This window comes from Zalophus californianus, chromosome 17 (genome assembly GCF_009762305.2).
Source record: "Zalophus californianus isolate mZalCal1 chromosome 17, mZalCal1.pri.v2, whole genome shotgun sequence".
Classification (NCBI taxonomy): domain Eukaryota; kingdom Metazoa; phylum Chordata; class Mammalia; order Carnivora; family Otariidae; genus Zalophus; species Zalophus californianus.
The window spans coordinates 51043991-51068839 of record NC_045611.1 but is presented as its reverse complement, the minus strand read 5'-3'; the positions used below and the strand labels follow the sequence as shown (position 1 = coordinate 51068839).

Sequence of the window (24849 nt, the reverse complement as noted above, 5' to 3'; positions counted from 1 at the left end):
AGCCTGGGGAGCCAGAAGAGAACCTTGGAAACCAAAGTCAGGCTCAGACTCTTAGGACCACAGAACGTTGAGAACAGAGCATCTTAGAATGCTGAGAACAAAGCCTCTTAGAACGTCGAACAAAGGCTCCTGGAATCGTAGAATGGTGAACGCAATGCCCCACACGATCTGGGAGACAAAAGACGCTTAGATTCTGTTCTGGTCGAATCACAGAATCTTCCACTTACAATTCCAGAATTTGGGATACAACCAATCTGACTCTTAGAAGCAAGCCTGGCTACATAATTCGTGAAGCCTGGGGCAAAATGAAAATGCGAGACGCCTTGTTCAAAAATTAAGAATTTCAAGACAGTAACAGCCAATATTAAACCAAGCGCAGGGCCCCCCTAAGCTGGTCACACGCCCGTGAAGCCGGTCCCGCTTCGAAGCATTATTTTATGGAAGGATGTCGGTCTTAGCTGGCCTCTAGTTTTACAGCTGAGTGTCTGGGAAGGCTTCGTGGAAGAGGAGGCAAAATCAAGGCTCGACTCGATAACCCTTTCCGCTCGCTGCACAGCCTCAAGCCGCTCCGGGTTGCTAAGGGTGGGGGGAGAGGAACGGTTGCCAAACCGTCACGTGGACCCATTCTCTATTTATAGATCACCCCTTCCCCTTTCGCGGGACAGTCCAATGGTAGCCAGAGCTCGCCCGCAAGTGGGCGGAACCAGCTGCGGGACCGGGGAGGCACGGACCAATGACATTGGAGCAAGGGCGGACTTGTTTCATTGTGACGCGAGAGGGGGCGTGACTAGGGCCCAAAGGGAGGCAAGCGGTGGGGCGTGGCGAGGCCGCCCAGAAGCAAAGAGAGTAGGAAGCTGCGAGCATGCGTCGCGTTGGGGGGGCGCGGGTGCACCGCCGGGCATCTTCCTAAGGGAGGGTACCAGCCAATAGGCGACGGTTGCTCTGTCGCCGGGGGCGTGGCCATGCAGATAAGGCGCGGGTGGGCGGCCCAATGGGCGGGCGCCTATGCAGATGAGACGGTGACAGCCGGGCCAGCGGGCGGGCGGGCGGGCAGGCAGGCGGGCTGTTGGGGCGGGGAGGTGGGACCGGGAGAGGGGTGGCCGTGGGGCCCGGCCGGGCTGGGGTGGGGGGCCGCAGCCATGATCCGGGCCTTCTCGTTCCCGGTGAGCCCCGAGCGGGGCCGGCTGCGGGGCTGGCTGGAGGGCAGCCTGGCCGGGCTCTGCGAGTTGCACTGGCTCCGGGAGAGACAGGAGTACCGCGTGCAGCAGGCGCTGCGGCTGGCCCAGCCCGGAATGGGGGGCGCCGAGGCCGAGGACGAGGAGGACGCCGATGAAGACGAAGATGCGGCGGCGGCGCGCCGGGCCGCAGCGGCCCTGGAGGAGCAGCTGGTGAGGGGCCGCCTGTCCGTCCATCCCTCCGCCCCCGTCTGTGTCTGTCTGTCTGTCTCGGTTGGATGCTCAGACACCCGTTCCGGTGGGGGAGGGGGAAAGGACAGGGGGTGGGGCTGGAGACCCAGGAGTATGGGCGGCGGGCGGGATCTGGCCTGCTCACCCCCAAACTGGGGAAGGGGGACCGCATCGCTTCCGCTGGAGCCTCGTGAAATGCACAGGCCCCTTCCCCAAAGAAAATTCTTCTGGGCGCTAAGTATGTGTCAAGCCTGGGCCGAGTATTTGGCATGCGTTGTCTTCTTGCAGCTTGCGGGGAGAAGGGGGTGATAGTCCCCATTTTACAGAGCAAGAAGCTGAGGCTCAGAGATGGCGAGTGACTCACCCAAGGTCACACAGCCGGGATCCAACCATGCCCCCCCTCCCCGGCCCCGCCACCAGGGCTCCATCTTCCCTAAGTCCCGGTGTGCTTGGAGATCTCTGGAGGGGGCGGGGTGGGGGGAGGGGATCCTCCGGCCTCCTGAGGGAGGGATCACTGCTGAGAGGAAGCTTGCAGTCCTTGAGGACCCCGCGGTGATCTTTACTCTGCCGTGGCACTTTCCCTCCTTTCCTAGCTGGTCCCAGCCTTGGTGGACCCCAGAAGAGGCAGGTCGAGGCAGCATGTGGGTCTGGCTTCTGAACTCCCTGAGTGCTCTGATGGTAGAAAATGAGGCAGAGGTCTCCAGAATGACTTCAAGAGCACCACCCCTCTATCCTTCTCTGTCATTCTTTGACTCTCCTCTTCCTGGATTTCTCTCACTCTTATCTCCCTATTGCCACATCTCTGACTTTCGGCGTCTGTTTCTGTCTTTCTTAATCCTCCGTCTCTCTGTGTCTCTCTATCTCCGTCTCCCTGGCCTTCTCTTGCCTTTCTGCACCTCTCTTCCCGCCCCACGTCCCTGTCCCTACCTCTCTTTTCCCCTCCCCCCAGCCTGCCAGGCCCCAGACCCTGGCTTCCCTTGCAGATCCCATCCCCAAGCCTGTGTGTGGTCAGAGCTTCCCGTTTGGGGAAACCTGAGCCATGGCGGCGGGGGAGGGGCTCTCCCTGCTGCTGACCTCCACTGCCCCCTCCCCAGATGGGGAATGGGGAGGGGGACTGACGCCAGACTCCGGGGCTGCACGCACAGCCCCTCCCCCGACCGGGAGTGGGACCCTGCACATTCTTCTCTGGAAACAGAAACAGCTGTGGGAGGCCCCACCCCCTCCCAAAGTTAGAGACGCGTTGTGGGGGCCTTCACCAGCTCCCCCCCCTACCCCAAGCTGGCTGGGCTGGGGAAGGCACCTCCCACCCCACGTACGAGGAGAGGGAGCGAGCATGGGGATGGGCGAGCTGTGTCCTTCCTTCCTGTCCCTCAGTCCCTCTGTCTGCCTCAGTCTCCCCTCTCTGCCCTTCAGCTTCCCGATCCCTGCCGCTGAGTCTCCCCCCCTTCTCTGCCCCTCTGTCTACCCCGCCCCCCAGGAGGTGGTAGTGGAGAGGCCTCATCCCCCCCCCCCCCCCCGCCCCACACTCTCCAGGCAAAGCTCCGTCCCAGCGTCAGGGAGGAGGCGGTGGCAGGCAGCGGCGCGGAGGGGAGGAACAGAGAAGCGCTAAATATAAACTCCTCTGCAGTTGGGGGTTCCTGGGTCCTTCTGAAGAGGGTGTGGGTCCCTCCTCTGATCCCTGAGCCTCTGTCTTATGATGCTAACCCCTCCCGCCCCGCACCCGCCTACCAAGGAATACACTCCCTTTGAAGCCAGACTTGATTCGTTCCTAATAGGAGTAGTGGGGACGCGGGTAAAGAACCAGGGACATCTCAGAGAAAGGAGGTGAGAATCCTGGATGGGGCTAGGAGTTCTGTTCTCTCCCACCAAGAAAAAGGGTCCCCTTCCAGCAAGAAGGACTTAAGTTAGACTTGCGGAAGGACTTCCAAATAGCGATAGAGGGAATTGGATACAGACTAGGGGCCTGTGAGCAGCGGGGAACAGAGGTCTGGAAAAGTTTGGGCCAAGGGGTCTCCAGGGGTCTTAATCACACGCATGTTAAACCTGCCTGAACTGGATGGCCACAGACCTGCCGGCAGAAGGGCTTGCAAAAAAGGGGGGGGTGAGGGGCATTGTGGGTACACACGGAGCAGGATTCAGACCAAGGTCCTTCTGGTCTTTTTTTTTTTTTAATAGAGATTTTATTTATTTATTTATTTATTTATTTATTTATTTATTTATTTATTTATTATTTGACAGCGAGAGAGGGAACACAAGCAGGGGGAGTGGGAGAGGGAGAAGCAGGCTTCCCGCAGAGCAAGGAGCCCGCCGTGGGACCCGATGCGGGACTTGATCCCAGGACCCAATATGGGATCACAACCTAAGTTGAAGGCAGATGCTTAATGACTGAGCCACCCAGGCGCCCATGCCTTTGCCCCTGGAAGGGAGAGGGTCAAACTTACAAACAATGGGAGTGTGTAGACCTGGGGTGGTGTTGGAGGGCCCAGGCATGGGGGAAGAGGAGCCCTCTCCTCTGTCCCCCTAAGTCCCCCTCTTCCCTACAGAGCAAAAACTGAAATTAGGCCTGCAGAACTGACCCCCCCAATCCATCCTTTTATATGTATTTTTAATTACACAAGTAAAACATGACTTTATATTTTCCTTGTTAAGAAATTCATAGCTTTCGTGTAATAATAAAAGCTAGCAATTATTAAGAGCTTAAAGGGAACTGCCGTTTTAAATCATATAATACTCACAACACCCTGTAAGGGAGGGAGTTGAATGATGCCATGTTACAGAGGAGGAAACCAGGGCCCAGGGAGGGGGAGTAACCTGCTAAAGATCACACAAGGTCTCCTCTGAGATCACCACCACTGTCACCTTGGTGTGAGTCCCTCCAGACCTCTTACCAATGCATCTACTTGTAGGATGAGCTTACATGCCAAGAAACGTAGAGTTTTGCTTTGCTTCTTGCAAATTCCCGTCTCTTGGTTGAGGTCCCAGAGATAATGCCAGTGGTTCTCAAAGTGTGGCCGCTGGACTAAGCAGCATCACCCCGGAACTTGTAAGCTATGCAGATTCTTGGGCTCCAGACTGGAATCAGAAGCTCTGGAGGTGGGACCCAGACCCTTCAGGTAAATCTGACTCCGGCTCATACTCTGCACTTTTCTTTTTCTGCTCAATGCTGTATCTTAGTGATGATTCTTTTTTTTTTTTTTATAGATTTTATTCATTTGAGAGAGCGAGCGAGCAAAAGAGAGCAGGGTGAGGGGTAGAGGGAGAAGCAGACTCCCTGCTTGAGCAGGGAGCCCGATGCGGGGCTCGATCCCGGGACAAGTGATTGTGATCTGAGCCGAAGGCAGACGCTTAACCCACTGAGCCACCCAGGCGCCTCCTCTTAGTGATGATTCTGTGTAGAAATGGCCTCCTTCCATTTTGACAGCTGTATAGTATTCTGCTACAGACATTCATTTTCATCAGACATTTCCTGAGCACCTGCTTTGTGCCAGGCACTGTGCTATGCACTGGGGGGTGAGATGGAGAAGGAAGCTGAAGTGAACAAAGCAGACAAAAAAAATCTCTGCCTTCCAGGGATGACATTTAGTGAGACAGACCCAAGGACAACCTGATGCATCGTTTTGAGCCAGGAGGTCATTACTGCTATGTTGCAGGGAAGGGAAAAAAAGCAGGTCAGCGGGTGCAAAATGACAGGGGAGCTATTTTGGAAAGACGGGTCCGGAGGAGGGATCATGTAAGCAAAGATCTGAATGAAGCCAGGGAGGGAGCCAGGAAGAAATGCGGGGGGAACATGTCCTTACTGAGATAGGAGCACCACACAGCAGGGCACGTCCAGGGATCATGGCTAGAGCAGAGTGAGCAAGGGGGCGATTAGTGGGGGACATGACATGGGGTACATGGCTGGTCTGCAACATTTTTTTTAGCCACCCCTGATGCTGCACAGTTCAGCTGCTTTCCTGGGTTCTGCTCCAAGATGACGCCACCCTGAGCATCTCTGCACACCCAGGGCAGGAGCCCAACATGGAATGATTTGTTGACTTTCCTCCCATAAACAAGCCCAGATGGGGGCTTCTGTTCTGGGCGGGGGGAGGGGTGAGGACGGGGGAGCCCAGGAGAGCAGCCACAGGAGTAGGAAGCTGGGGGAGGGGAGGCGACTGCGGGGGAGCCGGCCAGTCTTTCTGCCCTAAATAGGCAGGGCTGGGCGCCTGGCCTCCCGGCTCCTCCCCCCTCCTTCCCTCCCTCCCGCCGTCCAGACAAGCTGCTTTTGTCTGAGGGTCAACCGTCAGCCCTCGGCGGCTGCCACCTCTAGCCTCACCCAGACCCAAGTGAGACTCTTCCTGGATCTGGCCCTGTTTTTCCTAAATGGGGTTAGGTCCTAATGTCTCGGAGGCCCCATCTGTGTTGTGTTAGCCCCTAGCCCCGTCCCTGGTCTCTGCCGCTCCCCTAAAAGGGTTTTCACCTTCATTTATTCGCACCTGATAAGAAATGGTCATTTCCTGCAGCAAGAAGGATCCAGGATAGACTCAAGGGAACTTTCTCACGGGGATGAGGCGCAGCAGGCAGACACTGGAGGCTTCTGGGTGGGAAGGAAGCAAGGGCAGGAGGAAGATGTGGTTCCCTGGGGCAAGGGAACATGCTGGGGCTCACTACTGTAGTACCACTACAGGCTAGACTCACAGAAGGACTTTCCAGTAGGCATTGGGGGGGGGTTCTTCCTGAGGGAAGGAGCAAAGGCTTATATGAGTCGTGGTCAGCCTGTTTTATCCATATGAGGGAAAGAATCGGTCTGCAGCAGGAAGGACTTAAGGAAGACTTGCAAAAGGGGTTTCTGCTGACGATAAGGAGCAGTGGGGGAAGATGGGAGCATCTGAGAAGAGAAGGTCAAGGACTGGGAGGAGGCCGACCAATGGATAAGGGATCTGCTAAGTCCTGGATACCAACATTTAGCAGCGAACTGCCCTTACAGCGAGACCATCTGAACTGAGACTCCACGGGCGACGTTCTAATAGGGGTTAAGGGGCTATGAGGACAAGTGGAGGGAACACTTGACAGAGAGGGGGCAAGGGATGGGTTCTTCTGAAGCTTATCCCACCTAAGAAAGGATGATGTAGCTGCAGCATGAAGGACTCGAGTTAGACAATCAGCAGGACTTCTAATGGGATGAAGGCACAGAGATCTTGAGGGGGATCCTGGGACTTGGGTACTGCTTTTATGCTTTTGAAATCAGAGCCTCATTGTCAAAGTGAAACTCTGCCCATCGGCGGAGGGGTGGGGGGAACGCGGGGGGTGGGGAGATGTGGGGGGACCAGGCAGAAGAGGATTGAGGACATTCTGACCATCCTGCTCTTCTCCTGCCCTCAGGAGGCCTTGCCTGGGCTCATCTGGGACTTGGGCCAGCAACTGGGAGACCTGAGCCTGGAGTCTGGGGGCCTGGAACAGGAGAGCGGGCGCAGCTCAGGTGAGTATGCTTGGAGGGAGCAGGGTCTGCTTGGGACACCCCTATCTTTCCTACTGCCCCCTACCTCGCAGGTTTCCCTGTCTCTGCCTCTTGGTCTCTTCCTTTCCCCACCCCTGGTTTCCCCATCCAGGCCCCTGATTGTCTCTCCTTCTCTCCCTGGAATCCAGGCTTCTATGAAGACCCCAGCTCCACAGGAGGTCCAGACTCACCACTCTCTACCTTCTGTGGGGACAGTGGCTTCTCTGGATCTGGCTCCTATGGACGCCTGGGTCCCTCTGAACCCCGGGGCATCTATGCCAGCGAGAGGCCCAAGTCCCTAGGTAAGGTGGGTGGGGTTGGGACCCTGAGAACCAGGGAATGGGCAGTAAGAGAATGGTTTTGAGCACAAGCTTCTGAGTCAGACTGATCTGGATTCAAACTCTAGCTGTGACCCTCCCTCCTCATGTGATTTTGAGCCTGTTGCTTCTTTCTGGGCCTCTGTTTCTCCATCCGTTAAAATGGGATTAATAACAGCACCTACCTCATGGGGAAGTTTCGCATATTCAGTGAGCCTCAGCCCTAACTGCCACTGGACTTGGTACTTGGTAGCCACTCGTGAACAGCAACTGCTGTTGTTCATGTATACAAGTAAGTCTCTGAGCCCCTACTATGTGCCAGCTTAGCTCCGTTTCAGTGGTGAGGGATACGACAGTGAAAAAACAAAAAAATCCCTGTCCTCATAAAGCTGACTTTCCAGTGGGAGAAACAGATAATATACGAGATAAATAAGATACAGACATATAGGATGAGAAGAAAGGGAAGGGGGCTAGGGAGGGCATTCCCCTTTTGGGAAGGAAGTTGCAATTTTAGGAGACATGGCCAGGGAGGGTGTCACTGAGACTCTGACATTTGAGTGGCGCCCTAAAGTAAGTGAGGGAGTGGGCCAAGCAGATATCTTCAGGGAAGTGTGTTCTAGGTAGCACGAAGAGCAAGTGCAAAGGCCCTGAGGCTGGAACGTGACTGGCGTGTGCTTCCAGGAGGTCAGTGGAGCTGGAGACCTAGAATCATAGAAGAGAGGGGTTAGAGATGGAGTTCAGAGAGGCAGGACAGTGAAGATTCAGGGTCTTGTGAAGATTTTGTTAGGAACCTGATGTGAGGGGAAGGGTTTTTGATGACAGCGGAAGAGGGCGGGGTAGGCAACTTGCCCCACCTAGCTCACTGAGCAAGGGCTTCGAGGGTCCCTCCACTCTCTTCCTTTTTTTTTTTTTTTTTTTTTTTGCCTCCCTCCGTAGGAGACGCCAGTCCCAGCGCTCCAGAGACGGTGAGCGCTCGGGCAGCCGTGCCGCGATCCTACTCGGCGCCCTACCCGACGGCAGCGGGCTCTGCGGGCCCGGAGGCCTGCTCCTCCGCCGAGCGGCGGGCCCGCGGCGGGCCCTTCCTGACGCCCAGCCCCCTGCACGCCGTGGCGCTGCGCAGCCCGCGGCCCTGCGGCCGGCCTCCCGCAGACTCGCCAGACGCCTCGGGTGCGGGGCGGCCCCTGGACGGCTACATCTCGGCGCTCCTGCGCAGGCGCCGCCGCCGGGGGGCGGGCCAGCCCCGGACCAGTCCCGGGGGCGCGGACGGGGGCCCGCGGCGCCAGAACAGCGTGCGCCAGAGGCCGCCCGACGTGTCCCCGCCCCCCGGAGGCGCGCGGCCCGCGCCCGAGCCCCCGGTGGAGCGCGCGGGGGGCCGTCCCGCCAGCCCGGCAGCCTTAGGCCGCGCCTGGGCCTCGCCGTGGGAGTCGGAGACGGCGCCCGAGCCCGCCGCGCCGCCCGCCGCTCCCTCGCCCCCCGACAGCCCGGCCGAGGGTCGCCTGGTGAAGGCACAGTACATCCCGGGCGCGCAGGCCGCCACCCGCGGCCTCCCCGGCCGCGCGGCGCGCCGCAAAGCGCCACCACTGACCCGCGGCCGCAGCGTGGAGCAGTCCCCGCCCCGGGAGCGTCCCCGGGCCGCCGGCCGCCGCGGACGCATGACCGAGGCCTCGGGCCGCCGGGGCTCGCCCCGGGCTCGCAAGGCCGCGCGCTCCCAGTCCGAGACCAGTCTGTTGGGCCGCGCGGCCGCGGTTCCCCCGGGGCCCCCCAAGTACCCCACGGCTGAACGGGAAGAGCCTCGGCCGCCGAGGCCCCGCCGCGGCCCCGCGCCCACGCTCGCGGCGCAGACCGCGGGGTCCTGCCGCCGCTGGCGCTCCACGGCTGAGATCGACGCTGCGGACGGGCGCCGCGGCCGCCCCCGAGCCCCGGCGGCCCGCGGCCCAGGGCCCGGCCCCTCGCCGTCCGCTCCTCAGCGCCGTCTTCTCTACGGCTGCGCAGGCAGCGACTCGGAGTGCTCGGCTGGGCGCCTGGGGCCCCTTGGACGCCGGGGGCCCACAGGCGGCGTTGGCGGCGGCTATGGGGAGAGTGAGTCGAGCGCCAGCGAGGGGGAGTCGCCGGCCTTCAGCTCCGCATCCAGCGACTCAGACGGCAGCGGTGGCCTGGTGTGGCCGCAGCAGCTGGTGGCGGCCACCGCAGCCTCTGGGGCAGCGGGTGGTGCAGGTGGAGGGGCGCCCGCGGGCCCCGCCAAAGTCTTTGTGAAGATCAAGGCTTCCCACGCACTCAAGAAAAAGATACTGCGTTTCCGTTCGGGTTCTCTCAAGGTCATGACTACCGTGTGAGTTTGGGAGTTTGCTCGGGCTCCCCCTTCATGGCCTCTGCACCACCACACTCCCAATCACCGACCCTTCCATACCTCCCTTCCAAAGACCACCATTTTCTCTGCTTCCAAAGACCCTTCCTCACTGCCCTCATCCACTGCAAGTCTTGGTTGAAAAGGCTCCCCCTCCACCATAGGGAGGAATGGAGGAGGAGCCCTGTTTGACCCAGTTCAGCTGCTGGCTCTGCAGCCTTTGGGCAAGAAAGTTCCCTTTGTCTGGGCCTCACTTTCCTCATCTGTACTATGGGTGTACTATGGTATGCAGAAGGGGTAATTCAGTTTGAATTTCCCCATTTTAGTTTAGACACTTAGTCCGTTTGTTCCCGTTCACTTCTGTCACTGAACCCTCTTACTCCTCCTTTCCATGCCCAGATACAGTGTCCCTCCCCACCCCCCATTCACAAAGTGCCCCCGTCCATGTCCCTGGATTCTTAGGATATCCCCTTGGCACCATGGTCAGAGATTCTGTGTCTGACCCAGGTGGTGCCTGCAGAGTGCCCTGGGAAAGGAAGGAGCACTGACTTTGGGGTTTTGAGGGTCAAGCAGGAGGTGGTAACACCTGGAAAGAAACACTCTTTCACCTCTATCCCTGGACAATTATGGCGGATTAGGAGGTAGAAGAGGGGAAGGAAGATGGCTTCTATCTCGTGCCCCCCTTTCTCCCCAGCTGAGGGAGTTCAGGGAGCCCAGGAAGACCCTCAACTGTTCCAATCCAGTATTTTTTTCTTTTTTAAAATTACTGTATTTATTATGACGATGGTGACTCCCCAGTGCACAGGGGGGCCAGACTCTGTGTTTCTCTAACCTCTTTGTAAATAAATGCACAATGTTACATATGTGGTGGACTCTTCTTCTGTGGTAAAATGGGAGAAATGGTTTTCTTTTGGACTAACATTTAGTGAGCGACAACCGTGTGCTTTGAATACAGTAATGTCCAGAACCAGATGGCAGATCTCAGGGTGGGTCTCAACCTAATTTTCCTATCATCGGCTACTTTACTACAACGAATCTGACCTTTGATTGAGTTGTGTTTGGGCATAAACATGGTTTCATAAAAATATAGGTAAAGGGACAACCCCAAATCCCTTCTCTCAGAAGTTATCATAATCAGTTTGATGTGTATCCTTGCATGTTTTCCTTTATGCATTTGCAGACATATATGAATCTAAGTGACTATACAAATACATAACTATTATATACATATAGTTATACTATATATTTACATATATATACATATATAAATTGAGCTATTTATTTGCCTTGTTTATCACTGTTTTTTTTGGTGGTCTTAAGTTATCTGTGTCCAGAGATTTCTTTATGGGAAGGATTTCAATTAAGAATTGGATTTTTTTTAGGGGTGTCTCAGTGGCTTAGTTGGTTAAGCATCCGACTGTTGATTTCGGCGCAGATCATAATCTCGGTGTTGTGGAATTGAGCCCCATGTTGGGCTCCACACTGGGCATGGAGCCTGCTTAAGATTCTCTCCCTCTGCCCCTCTCCCCCCATCCCCGCTCCTGTTCTTTGGCTCTTAAAAAAAAAAGAAAAAAAAAAAAAAGGATTTTTTTTGATGGTTATGGTACCATTTAGCTTTTCTATTTCTTCCTGTGTCTGTTTTATTAAGTTGTACTCTTCTAGGAATTTGCCCATTTCATCTAAATTTAGATGACATGTTTTCCTGTCACTGTATTACTGTTTTTTTTTTTAAAGATTTTATTTATTTATTTGAGAGAGAGAGAATGAGAGATAGCACGAGAGGGAAGAGGGTCAGAGGGAGAAGCAGACTCCCCGCTGAGCAGGGAGCCCGATGTGGGACTCGATCCCTGGACTCCAGGATCATGACCTGAGCCGAAGGCAGTCGCTCAACCAACTGAGCCACCCATGCGCCCTGTATTACTATTTTTTAAAGATTTTATTTTTAAGTAATCTCTACCCCCACTGTGGGGCCTGGACTCACAGCCCTGAGATCAAGAGTCGCATGCTGTACGGATTGAGCCAGCCAGGTGCCCCCATCTCTGTATTATCAATAGCTGCATAAGAGGGATTGTCAGCCCTCCCAATTTTTTGCTGTTAGGAACTTTGCTGCAGTAATGCCCTTGTACCTACCTCTGTGCATATATGTATGTATTTCCAGAAGCCCCACTCCTAGAAATAGAATTGCTTGGTCATTATAGTATGCTTATTTAAAAACTTTTAATTGACGTTGCCACACCTCCTTCCACCAAGCGTGCCCTCAATTGACATTTCCAACAGCAATTTCTGAGATGCCCATTTTTCCACCTGTTCACCGAATATTTTTGCCAATCTTCCGAGGGAAAACTGTGTTCTGTTTTAATTAGCATGTCTCCCTCACTGTTTCCTTGAGGCAACACATACTTTTTATTTTTTTTAGGTTTTGTTTTGTTTTTTAAAGATTTTTATTTATTTATCGAGAGAGAGAATGGTAGAGAGAGAGCATGAGAGGGAAGAAGGTCAGAGGGAGAAGCAGACTCCCCGCCGAGCAGGGAGCCCGATGCGGGACTCGATCCCCGGACTCCAGGATCATGACCCCAGCCGAAGGCAGTTGCTTAACCAACTGAGACACCCAGGCACCCGAGGCAACACATACTTTTTTATGTTTACTGGACCACTTTTAATTCTATGAGTTGCCTGTTCACACCCTTTGCCCATATTTCTATTGGATAATTTCAGTAATCATACCGATTTCATGGGTGGGTAAGTAGAAGTTTGGGGAGGGGCCATTGCTAACCCTGATCGCACAGCAAGAAGGTGGGAGCTAAGGCTAGGACCCAACCCCCACCTGACCTCACAGTCTGAAGAATGGTATTTATTCCGCTTTGACTTTTGTGTCTTTACATGGGTGGGTCCACCTCTCTGTAGCTTTGAACTCTGAGAGACCAGAGACCAGACCTGCTCTGCTCACCTGCATGCCCAGTGCCTACTGAGGCGGTGGGGAAATGGCAAGGAATAAAGCAGAAAAAAAAAAAAAAGTTCCTTCCTGCAGAGCTTCCTTCCATTGTAGAAGGTGGGAGGGCAGTGTGTGTGTATGGATAAACATGTATTTCTTTTAGAGGACCAATAAATACAAGTCAGTTTTGAAAGTTTGCCAGGAAAAGCCATCGCTTGTCAGGCCTTTGGGAATATTTGCCCCATCTCCATTGAGTCAAAGAGGTAACTATACTCAGGGGGAAGGGACTTGTCAAAGGCTACACAGGCCACTTGGTGGTCATATGTCAAGGTCATATGGATGACCTTCCTTTTTTAATATTTTAGTGCTTACTCATTAAAAAAAATAATAAATAATAACAGCAGGACGCCTGGCTGGCTCAGTTGGTAAAGCACGTGACTCTTAATCCCAGGGTGGTGAATTCAACTCCTGTATTGGGCATGAAGCCTACTTAAAAAAACAAAACAAATTTAAAAAAACAACAGCTAACAATAAATTGAGCATTTATTGCATGCCAGACTCTCTTCTCGGTGACTCATTTAATGCTCAGAACTCGAGAGCCTAGTAGGTAGCTACATAGATACTATTATGCTCATTTTACAGATGGAGAAACTGAGGCACAGAGGTGTTAAGTAACTTGCCTGGAATAAGTTAATGAGCAGCAAAGCCAGATTTAAGTTCAGGCTGCCTAAGAGTCCATGCTCTTAAGCACTGCCGTACATAGCCTATTTGCTATATGGATTATTTCTAGAAGGGTGCAAAAGGAACTACTTTACAGGGGTGGGAGCCAGGGAGGGGGGCAAGGGTGTTGACATAATAAGTAAATAAATTCTATAATTTGTTAAAGGTGATAGGGCCTATGGGGAAAAACTGAGCAGAGATATGAGGGAATTGGGTGGGATGGAGGAGCAGAGGAGTTTGTGATTTTAAGTAGAGTGATCGGGATGGTCTAGTTGAGAAGGTGACATTTGAACAGAGATCTGAAGGAGGTGGGAGAGTGAGGCTTGTGAATGTCTTGGCAGGACGGACAACAGTGGTGGGAGTAGCCGGGGTGGGGGCAGAGAATGGTAGGGCCCACTACATGGCGTGGGGCATCATGGGCCTCAAGGACGATTTTGGTTTTTACTTTGAGGGAGGTGGGAGCCATGGGAGGATTCTGAGCACAAGAGGGCCTTGGGTTTTTTGGGGGGGAGGAAGGGAGGTGAAAGATATTCTCTCTCTATTATATCTCTATTGAGATATAATTCACCTACCATAAAATTCACCCCATAAGTACAGAGTTCAGTGGTGTTTCATATATTCACAGAGTTGGGCCACTATCGCCGTAATCAGTTTAAGAATATTTGCATCCCAGAGCGCCTGGGGGGCTCAGTCGTTAAGCGTCTGCCTTCGGCTCAGGTCATGATCCCAGGGTCCTGGGATCGAGGCCCACATCGGGCTCCCTGCTCAGTGAGGAGCCTGCTTCTCCCTCTCCCTCTACTGCTCCCCCTGCTTGTGCTCTCTCTCTCTCTCCCTCTCTCTGACAAATAAATAAATAAAAATCTTTAAAAAAAAGAATATTTGCATCCCAATACGAAATTTTGCACCCTTAAGCTGTCATCCTCCACGGTGCCCCGCCCCTAGAAACCACTAGTCTGATTCATTCTCTGTCCCTATATATTGGCCTATTCTGGACATTTCATGTCAGTGGAATTATGCAACATGTGGCCTTTTGGGACCGACTTCTTCCACTCAGCCTGATGTTTTCAAAGTTCAGTCCATGGCAGCACGTGGCAATACTTGGGTTCTTTCTATTGACAAATGCTATCCCATGGTCTGGACAGACCACATTTAGTTTTTCCGTTCGTCAGTTGATATTTGGGTCCTTTCCCCTTGGGGGCTATTATGAATCATGCTGCTATGAACGTTCATGTACAAGTTTTTGTGTGGATGGGTGTTTTCGGGTTTTTTTTAGGAAGATACCTAGGAGTGGAATTGCTGGGTCATATGGTGACCTTAACCTTTTGAAGAACTGCCATACTGTGATCTATGGTGGCTGGAACATTTTACTTCCCACCACCAGTGTGTGAAGGTTCCAATTTCGCCACCTCCTTGCTAACATTTGCTATTATCTGGGGACTTCGTCTCAAACAGGTCCCTTCTGGCTGCTCTCTGGGGACCAGGATGAGGGAAGCCAGTGAGGAATGGTGGCTGGACCGGAGTGTGGGCGGCAGAGGAGGTGAGAAGTGACTGCACACTGGGGACAGCCGGAAGCCGGAGTTAATGGTATTTGTTACTAAGATCAGTTGTGAGATGAGAGAGAGGGAGGGAAATCAAGAATGACCCCAAAGAGTTACTATCAGATGGTTGAGACTGCATTAGGAGAGGGTTTGGCGGGTGGAATCCAGAGCTCAGTGTTGGACGCGTTGAGCGGGATACGCAGCAGACGTCCAGCTGGGAATATACAATAGGCGATGGGGTATTCGACCCTAGAGTTACTGTTGGCGTACATTGCACATTTCTTGAATAATTAAACCCAGAACTGAAGCCGAATCCAGGTCTCAGTTTCCCCCTCCAAAAAATGGGCACAATAATACCACTGACTCCTAGGGGCGATTCCTTTGCAGCACAGGACAACATCGCACACCTGGAAACTAAAGTTATGCGTCGGGTGTTAAGACGGCGGAGGTCTGCAGCTCTGGCGAGAACTGGAGGTTATGTACGGTTCAAGCAGCGTCGGTCAGTCCGTCTCCCCCGCCCCCCAGCGTCTGGCTGCCGTCAGGGAGGGGGGATAGGAGAGTGGGTCGTCACCCTGTCTTCCCCCACTCTAAGCCGGGTTTCCTCCTTGGGGGCGGCCCGGGCCAAGACCACTGATGGAAACCAGCTGCGGGAGGCGCAGAGGCTCGGCGCAAGCCCAGGCCCCTCCCCGGCGCCGGCAGACCCCGCTAAGGGGGAGGACGAGGGCGCCCTAGCTCCCCTCCCCCCTTCCGCAGCCGGGCCCGGGGCCCTGGCACGTCCGGCGCGCCTGATGCTTTCCAGATGTGAGCCCGGTTCCCCTCCCCCACCTGGCCCCGTTGCTCCTGTGGGGTTGGGGCGGGGGGAGTCAGGGTCCGATGCCCTCATATAGGAAATCGCTACCAGGCACCTGGGCCGGGGTCCCCTCCCGGCCGGTCTCGCTTCCCCATCCAGTCGGTAAAAACCGGATTGGGTTGGGCTGACGGGCGGAGACGCTCCCTCCGGGACCTCCACCTCTCCCCAACACCCCCCCTTGGGGCACGACTCCGCCAGCCCACGCCCCTAATGTCCCGCCCCGGGACGCGCCCCTTAGGAACCCCGCTCCTAACCGCGCCCCTTCGACAGCCCCGGGCCACGCCCCTGGGGCGCGCCCTGCAGGTCCCGCCTCCGCCACCGTCCCCTGTGGGCTGCTCGGTGTGCGAATTCGTCTGTCTGTCCGCTTCTGCGTCTCTGGGTGTCTGCGTTTCTCGGTCCCTGTCTCTGACTCTCTACATTTCTGTCTGTGTGTCTCTCCTATACCCTGCATATCTCTGTCTGTCTCTGCAGTCCTCAGCCTGTCTCTGTTGCACCTAGTCCCTAGGTCTCTAGCTCCCCAAATTTCTCTCTCTGCCTCTCTCTCTGCCACTCTGCCTCTCTCTGCATCTCTCTCCCCGCCTCTTTGAATTTCTCTTGTCCCAGTCCATCTTCAGTTCTCTCCCTCTGGCTTCCAGCCCCCTCCACCTTCTGTGTTCGGGTCTCCCTCCCGGGTCTGCATCCCCCGCCCGCCCACCCACCCACCCGGACGCCTTGCCCTCCCAATTTCCACCTCCGCCTACGGCTTCGGCGTCGGCGGGCCGCGGGCGCCCCCGTGTGGCCATCAGTGGGCCGTCGCGAGAGGCCCGAGGGTTGAGTGTGGGCGCCCGCAGGGGCGTGCCGAGGGCGGGAGAGACACCGTGGCTGCCCCTGGGTGACACCGGCGAATGGCGTGTGACGCCAACAGGCTGTGTGAGTGTGTACTACCGTGAGATCGCGCGTGACGCCAGAGGTTGGTGTGTGGCTGTGAGATTTTGTGACCACCAGACCCCCGGTGTGACTGTGAAACCATGTGTTACACCGAGAGGTTGTGTGCGACTGTGTTGTGGGATGAGAGAGATGACATGCAGGTGACTGCGTGGGACCCCGTGAGGTTGGGTGTGCCTGAGACACTATTCGGGGGACTGGCTGTGACATCAAGAGACTATGTGAGAGCGAGAGATTGTGTGGCACAGTGTGCAACATGGGGCGGACCCCAGCGCTGTGTGTGCCACACGGGCAGACGATGTGTGACAGAGGGTGAGACCGGATGAATGGGACGCACTCAGGTGGCGTGAGAAGGCGTTGTGACAGGCCCCGCGGGGAATGGGGGTGACAGAGGGACCGTGTGAGTGTGACAGTATATGTCAGCCACACTGACGGACTGTGAGAAACTGTGTGACTCTGTGTGACACAGATCAGATCGTGTGGGATAGTGAGAGACTGTCACGGTGTAGTGACAGCGCGTGAGGGCGTGTGTCACGGTGCGGGGCACTCGGAGATGAGAGGATGAGCGAGATCTTGTGCCCGTAAGCACGTGCGCCACTAGAGACTGCGGGGTGGGGGCGGGGACGGCTGTGTGCGACGTGGACTGTGCGAGGCTCAGCAGGAGCTTGTGTGCATGACACTGTGTGGGGGGGGACAGTCTGTGAGGGACTGTGTAAGACTGCGTGTGACACCGGGAGCCTGTGCAAGGGCGAGCATGACTGTATGTGGGGGTCAGGGCACGTGTGACCCCACGGAATGTTGTGTGACAGCGCTCAGCAGAGACGTCGTGTGAGTAATTCCGTGTCACTGCGTGAGACCCTGACAAAGTGTGGGTCAAGTTGCTGTCGGGGGCGAGACAGAAGTTTCAGCTGCACGTGAATGCGTGTGAGGGACGTCCTGAGAGATTGCGTGTGACACTGGGTGAAACTCTGCACACGGGACACTCTGCAACAGGACATCTGTGCTTGTGCGAGGTGGCATTGGCGATGATGTGCCACCCTCTGAGAGATTGTGAGGGACCGGGTGTGGCATTTTGAAGGGTCCCGCGACCGCGGCACCGTAGGACCCTGTGTGTGCAGCGCGCCGGACGGTCGTGAGGTAGTGTGCACCTCTGTGTGAGGGGCTGGGGTGGGGTGAAACAGGGGGCAGGTGTGACGGGGGGGAGAGCACGTGTGCTGGAGCGACAGGCTGTGCGGGACTCACAGGAGAGATCTGTGCGACCGTGGAGTAAGTGCAGGGTGTGGGGCACGCCGGGAGAGACGTCCTGCGTGTGTGCGTGTGTGTGCGGGTTTCAGAGGGACAGAGACAGAGGCAGGGGCAGAGGCTGAGAGGGGAGACTGCGAGAGAGAAAGGGGGAGGACAAGGGACACAGAAACAGAAAGACAAAGAAGGGGACGGACATAGAGAGGGCACCCACAGAGACAGACCCAAGGCGGCCAGGGAGCAGGGGCCGGCGGCGGGGGCAGCAGGAGGAGGCGGGCCCTCGGGGCCTGCGCCCCGGGGGAGGGGGCGGGGCGAGACTGGGGGAGGGGGGGACCCAGACACGGTCTCCCAGCCTCCGGCACCTGCCCGCCATCCCAGCCCGGAGCAGCAACAGGTAGGGGGCTCGGGTCCCCGCCCCACAACCGCGGTCTTTCCGCCTGGGAATGAATGAATGAATGAATGAATGAACGAGCGAATGAATGACTTTCTACTTCTGCGTCTCCATCCGCCTGCCTCTCCCCCAGCCCCTGCAACGGCTCCCTCTCTCTGTCCCCCTGTCCCTTCTCTCCTCTGTCCCTTTATGCCCGCTGTGCCTCCCCCTGCCCCTTCCTTTGTCCCTCTCTCTCTCCTTTCCCACTCCCTCACTCCATCCCTCCGGGACCCTCCTCCCCTTCCCAGTCCCCGCTCTGTCCCTGGTCCCCTCTGTGCCTCTGCCCCCCTGGATCACTCTGTCCCTCTCTCTGCCCTCCCCTCCCTCTACTCCTTGCCTTGCTTCATCCCTCCATCTCTCTCTCTCCCCCGCCCCAGTCTCTTTATTTCTTCCGGGCCTCAGTCTTTCCCTCTGTCACTTTGTCACTCCCTCTGCCCCTCCATTTGTCCTTCCATCCTCTCTGCCCCTCTCCCAGTTGTGCCTGGGTTCCCTGCCCCCCCCCCCAGCCCTCTCTCTGGCTGCTAATGAGCAGAGGAGCCTTTGAGGTGGCCAGAGCTGGGGTGGGGGAGCTCCCCAAGGGGGCCGGAGGGGGCAGCTGCTGCCAAGGCCCTAATGAGGCCCCCTCTGCGCCTTTCCCGCCGCGATCTTAATTCCTTGTTCTCCCCGGAGCCACCGCTAATTGGTCTGGGGAGGGCCCCCCTCCTGGCTCCTGCTCTATCCCCGGGGGCTGAGGACACCTGGATCCTGACCCAGCACCTGTGGCCCTGTTCTTTGGTCCCTCCCTCCACCTGCCTCTAGGTCCCCCACCCTAGGCACCCCTCCACCATCTCCCCTTGCCCCTCTCCTCCCTGTTCCCCTGTCCGCCCCCTTTGGCCTGCCTCTTGGTCGCCCATCTATACGTCTCTTCGTTCCTCCTTTTTTCTGTTTTCCTGTCCCTCCCTCCACCTCTGGGCACCCCCTTCGTACGCTCTTCCATCCGCAACCCTGTCGCCGGGTCCCACGACCACTGCCACCCTTACCTGGAGACCCAGACTTGCCCTAGCCCAACCCTCTCGGCCCCCCACTCCCGCCCGGCTTTTAAACTCTTCCCCGCCCTCAGCCATGTCCAACAACATGGCCAAGATCGCGGAGGCCCGCAAGACGGTGGAACAGCTGAAGCTGGAGGTGAACATCGACCGCATGAAGGTGCGGGGTGCGGCTGGGGAGGAAGGCGGGGGCTCCGGGGCTGGGGTCTGGACCCGGCGCTGTTGGGGGTGGAGCCCGAGGGAGGATTCCCTTCGGGACTGGACTGGACCCGGGGGAGGGGCTCGGACAGGGGGCGTGGTCAGAAGGGGGCGGGCCCGGGCAAGAGGCGGGGCCTCGGGCGGCGGACGGTCATCACGCGGGCGCCCGCAGGTGTCGCAGGCGGCGGCCGAGCTCCTGGCCTTTTGCGAGACGCACGCCAAAGACGACCCGCTGGTGACGCCGGTACCCGCCGCAGAGAACCCCTTCCGCGACAAGCGCCTCTTTTGCGTCCTGCTCTGAGTCTTCCCGACCGCTTGCCCTCCCCTGCCAGAGTATGGATCCAATAAACGTGGGGATTGTGGTGGCACCTGTGCTTTTGGGGAAACTGAGGCACGCCCAGAGCTTGGGGCCATCATGAGAGAACCTGTGTCCCTTCTCATCCCTTCTGAGTGTGTGTGGAGTGTGTTGGGGGGTGAGGATGTGCGGGGTGTGTGGGGCGTGGTGTGTGGATGCAGAGGCTTGTGCCGGAGGAAATGAGCAGTCTGGGCTCTGACCTCCACTGAGCACTCCACGATCCTGAATTTATTTCATCATTCCAATAGCCCCAGAAGGCAGCTGGCTGACTGTAGAATATCCATTTTGCAGATGAGGAAACTGAGCCAAAGGAGGTCCCTTACTCCAAGTCACACAGCTAGGAGGTGATGAGGTGAAGACTGTGGCCTCCAGTGCTGAACCCCCGAACCCCTGAGCTGGCCTCTCTCCTCTCTTGGGTTGTGGATTTTTAGGAGCCCCTGTGCCCATTGCACCTTCCTCACCCCCTGGATGATTCCACCCCCTGCCACAAGCTTACCTCACCTCTGTCCTTTAGCATTAATCTCTGTTGTTCATTCATTCCTCCGGTACCTGCTCTGGGACCAGCCCTGCGCTGGGTGAAGCTGGGAACATGGTTGTGATTGAGACAGCCCTGGCCTTGCCTTCTTGGGGCTCAGAATCCAGTGGGAGAGACAGACCTATCCCCAGATGATGATGACCCAGAGTGGGCAGGGTTGGGGTGGGGGAGCCCAGAGGGTATACTTGACTCAGCTTAGGGATCAGGGAAGGCTTCCTGGAGGAGGGGACATCTGAGCTGAGACAGGGTGGTAATAAAACTTGGGGACCAGGAGGAGAGAGAAACATGGCTAGAGGGAGAGGAGACAATTTAATGTGTACCATTCTTTCCTTCAACAGTTATTTCTTTGTTCCGGGGACACAGGGGTGACTGTAACAGCTCTGGTTCCTGCCCTGTGCTTCCCACTTCACACATGGGTGGCCCACAGGACATTTATAGCCTGCAGTTCTATTTATGTTATTTTGTCTTTTATTTATTCATTTATTTGGGGTTCTCTACTTTTGGCCTACATAATGTTTAAAAAATGTTTTTGACTTGGTTGCCAAATTGAAAAATAGGAGTCTTTCAATTAAAAGTCCTTATTTCCAGCCTCTCCCAAATTGGACGTTCGGATGACCTCAGACCCGTATACCCCTCAGGGTGACCCTAGGCTGGGAGGTGGGATCTGGGCTTTCCAGCTCAGCGAAGTCTCCACCATGCCCTAATGTCTCCTGCTTAAGAAGGCTGAGTGCCAGGTATTATTTATCAGGGGCTTCTTCCAGTGGAACGTGTCATGTCTTGAATGTCTGTTGAAAATGAGACGCAGGGGGCGCCTGGGTGGCTCAGTCGCTTGGGCATCTGCCTTCAGCTCAGGTCATGATCCCGGGGTCCTGGGATCGAGTCCCATGTCGGGCTCCCTGCTCCGCGGGGAGCCTGCTTCTCCCTCTGCCTGCTGCTCCCCCTGCTTGTGCTCTCTCTCTCTCTCAAATAAACACATAAAAAATCTTAAAAGAAAATGAGATGCAGATTGGGTGAGCTGTGGGTTTGGTCAATCATTTTACCAGGATGGCTGGAGGGCCACGGAGTTAGAAACCCCTCTCCCGTCCCCTCACCCCCACTTCCTCTTTTCTCCCACGCCTGACACCTGTGCTCCCCAGCTTGGGGCAACGGGGGCTGGACCCCTGGATCTAGATGGAGCCGGTTCACCGGGCCATGTGTGTTTCTGGTGAGTGCTCCATTATTCACATTGGATTAGGGTCCCCTGGGCCCCAGCTCTGAGCTTCCTGTTGGGTTGAGGCAGGACGAGCTGTAATTACATCTCCCTCCTGCCTCTCACCCCTCTCAGCCGGCTCCAGCCTAGTTGCATCATGTCTGTGGGAACCCCTGGGGACACCGGGGACAGACTGAGCCAAGGATGAGCTGCTGGGAGGGGGGCTGGGGAGGAGGGATGCTGGGAGGGAAGTTGCCAGAGGATTCTGGAATTTCTCAGACCCAGCATCCTTGCATGTTAGAACCTGGAATGCAGAGGACTCTAGAATCGCAGGACCTCATAGGGCTGGAATTCTGGAGTCTTTCGACCCTGGCTAGACTCCTGTTCCTTTGTCCGGCTAGGACCCAGAGCTCTGCACTTCAGGAGTGTAAGGATTTCTTGAGGCTTGGCTGTTGGGATTTGGACCCTTTTAACCCTGAAATCTTGGGGCTGTGTAGTGTGGATCCTTCCTCCTTCGCATTCCTGGTCTTGGGGGGTGGAAGTCAGGAGAAGCAAGGGGGCTGGCTGACCCAGTGTGGGGAGGGGAGGGCGGGTAGGAAGGAGGTCTACCGGGAGGAGGTGTGGGAGGAAGGCAGGGGGGTGGGCAGGTGCCAGATGAGCTAGACAGGGCATGTCCTGGGTGAGCGGCATCTACGCATGCAAACCTGGGTAATCTTGTTAGCGGGTATGACTCTGTAGGACCAGCTTCTGGTTACCCGCTGCTCTGCCCTTTCCGGCCAGCCTCGCTGTGAGGTCAGCCCTGGGGTCAGAGCCAGGCCAAGAGGCAGAGAGGGGACCGCCTGGGGAAGTGCCTGCTGCTAGCAGTCCCCTTCCACTTCACCCCAAACCCTGAGGGGCCCCAGGCTGCCCCTCTCAGGCTGTCTGCCCTTTGCACCCCACATGCTCTGAGCGGTGCTTGGCTCTGCTGAGGGGATTTGGGGGAGGGGTGGCCCCGAGCCACAGCTATGACTATCACATATTGGAATCCCGTTTCTGAAGCCCCACCTCACTTAATTCTCTGCTGGCCCCCCAAAGGACTCTGTTTATCCCCATTTTATAGACATGGAGCCAGGCACAGCGAAGTGACATCACCTGGCCAGTTGGGGCTTGAGGTTGGAGTGGGCACCAATGGATGAGGGTTCAGGAGGGGCTGGAGGTGTTGCAGGGGGCTTGAAGAACAGAACGGGGTATCCCAGGAGAGGGGCCCAGGCCCAGGCAAAGGCAGGGCAGGGATGGCAGGAGGAGAGCCCCCTGGAGCAGGGACGAGAAGAGGAGACTGGTAGGTAGGCAAGGGCCCATTTGGGGTGCAGGAAAGGGTGGTGGGCAGAGACAAATGGCCTCTGTCTGAAAGTGTTGGCACCTGCCAGTGAGGGACAGGTCAGGATGGACACGCAGCAACTTCTTGCAGCCGCGGGAGGGCACAGGTAGACAGGTAGGCTTGGCAGGTGTGAACAGCTGGTGGGGTGCGTACACGCATGCGTGTGTGTGCGCGTGCGTGTGGGGCCAACCTCTTCCCAGGGCAGGGCCAGGACACCAGGGAGTCAGGAGAAGGTCGGGCCCCGGGCAAGCAGGGTCTTAGCTCGGTGGTAGGTCCAGATGCAGGCCTGGGCAAGCAGGTGTGGGAGAGACCCAGGGCTGCAGATGACTCAGCGGAGGACATTCCCCGCCACTTGGGAACATGTGTCCATCGGATGGCACCCCCCCAGGCCTGCTGTGTCCCCCTCCCTTGGCCCCCAGTAAGTGGGTGACAGTTTGTTGAATGAATAATAACAATGCCAGCAGCTGTTTGAGGGCTTCCTGGAGGCAGGCAGGGGGAACCTCGTCTCTAATCTTCACACCACACCCCAACAAGGGCAAGGCAGCCATGTGAGGAAGAACATCAAGGCTGAGCCAGGGGAAGTCATTTTCCAGGGTCACACAGCAAGTGACTGGTGAGGGGTGGAGGGGCGCTTCCAAAGCCACTCTCTTCCCCCTGTACCAGGCAGCCCCTCCTCAAGCAAACACACACACACACACACACACACACACACACACACACACACACACGCACACACATGCAGGGAGACACAGCCGTAAAGCAGCACAGGGGTCCACAATAAACACACAGGCACAGACCCACAACAAGGTGCACGAAGGGACACAGATGTACAAACAGGCTGTCAAGAAAATCACGCCCACTCACTGCCACGGTGCACACAAGCACACACACTCGCGGTGAGGAGGTTAAAAGATGCTCCCGTAGGGGGCGCCTGGGTGGCTCAGTCAGTTGGGGCGTCTGACTCTTGGTTTCGGCTCAGGTCATGATCTAGGGAGTCGTGGGATTGAGCCCCACGAGGGGCTCCGCACTCAGCAGGGAGTCTGCTTGTCTTTCTCCCTCTGCTCTCCCCCATAAATAAATAAATTTAAAAAAATGCTCACTTCAGTTCCACAGGAATATCACACAGACCCACGCCTGCAGTTCACGTGTCCGCGGCAGCCCCTTGCACGCCCCCTCCCCTGGTAGGGTGCTGGCCATTCCCGGTTTTCTCCGGGCTGTCCTCCCTCCTCTGCCCCTGTCCACGGTCCTCCTGGGGATGCTTGAGTCCTGCGCAAGCCGTGGGAGGGGAGGGAGGCTGACTCGCCTCCCCGAGCTGTTCCTTCCCACAGTTCCCGCCCCCCAGCCCTGGAAGCCACCCCCTCATAGCCCAGCTGGGGTGACCTCTCACCCTAAGACACCTGAGAGAAGAGGAACCCTTTGTGGCTTCAGCTGTGGGCGTGGCCACAGCTGGCAGGATGCCAGCGTTCCCGCAAAGTGAGTGGAGGGGGTCCAGCACTGACACCAGCCCCAGGGACCTCTCATTACAGTCGCTGCCACCCCCACCTGCCCCGAAGCATACAACGGGCTGCCAGGGTTGCAAGGGCTCCCGGCCCCCAGTGGCACAGGTGGGTAAACTGAGGCCTGGAGGGGGGCAGGGTGTGTGAGGCCAGGCCCCACTGGGCCTGGGAGCAGAGTGAACTTCCTGAATGCTCAGTGGTCCCTGGTGGGGACAGGAAGCCAGGGGGAGGGAGGCTCCAGGAACCCGAGCTACCCCGCCCCGCCCCCCAACTTCCCTGATGCTGCCACAGGACGTAAGCCTGCCAGGCATCATCCCTCATTAATATGATATCACTTCCTGAGTTCCCTCTGGTCTGCCTGGGGATTGCAGAGCACAGGGCAGTGGGGAGAACCGCAGAGCCAGGAGGCCCGAGGCCCATGCACCCAGGCACCTCTCTGAGCCCCCTGGTATGGCTGGAGCTGAGGCCGGAAGCTGGGGATGCTGTGCGCATGGGTGATAGGGAGAGGGGGAAAGGGG

General features: G+C 56.7%; 2 protein-coding genes across 2 annotated transcripts; both read left to right on the top strand.

Moving 5' to 3' along the window:
• The first annotated feature begins 1078 nt into the window (after positions 1-1078).
• On the top strand, positions 1079-10539 carry DACT3 (dishevelled binding antagonist of beta catenin 3). Its single transcript, XM_027617085.1, has 4 exons — positions 1079-1388; positions 6765-6861; positions 7029-7181; positions 8133-10539. The coding sequence occupies exons 1-4, from the start codon at positions 1140-1142 to the stop codon at positions 9527-9529; spliced, it is 1896 nt and encodes a 631-aa protein (XP_027472886.1). The 5' UTR covers positions 1079-1139; the 3' UTR covers positions 9530-10539.
• An 8738-nt stretch (positions 10540-19277) lies between these two features.
• Positions 19278-19700, top strand: GNG8 (G protein subunit gamma 8). The gene is made up of 2 exons (XM_027620152.1): positions 19278-19361; positions 19572-19700. The coding sequence occupies exons 1-2, from the start codon at positions 19278-19280 to the stop codon at positions 19698-19700; spliced, it is 213 nt and encodes a 70-aa protein (XP_027475953.1).
• Positions 19701-24849: the final 5149 nt, after the last annotated feature.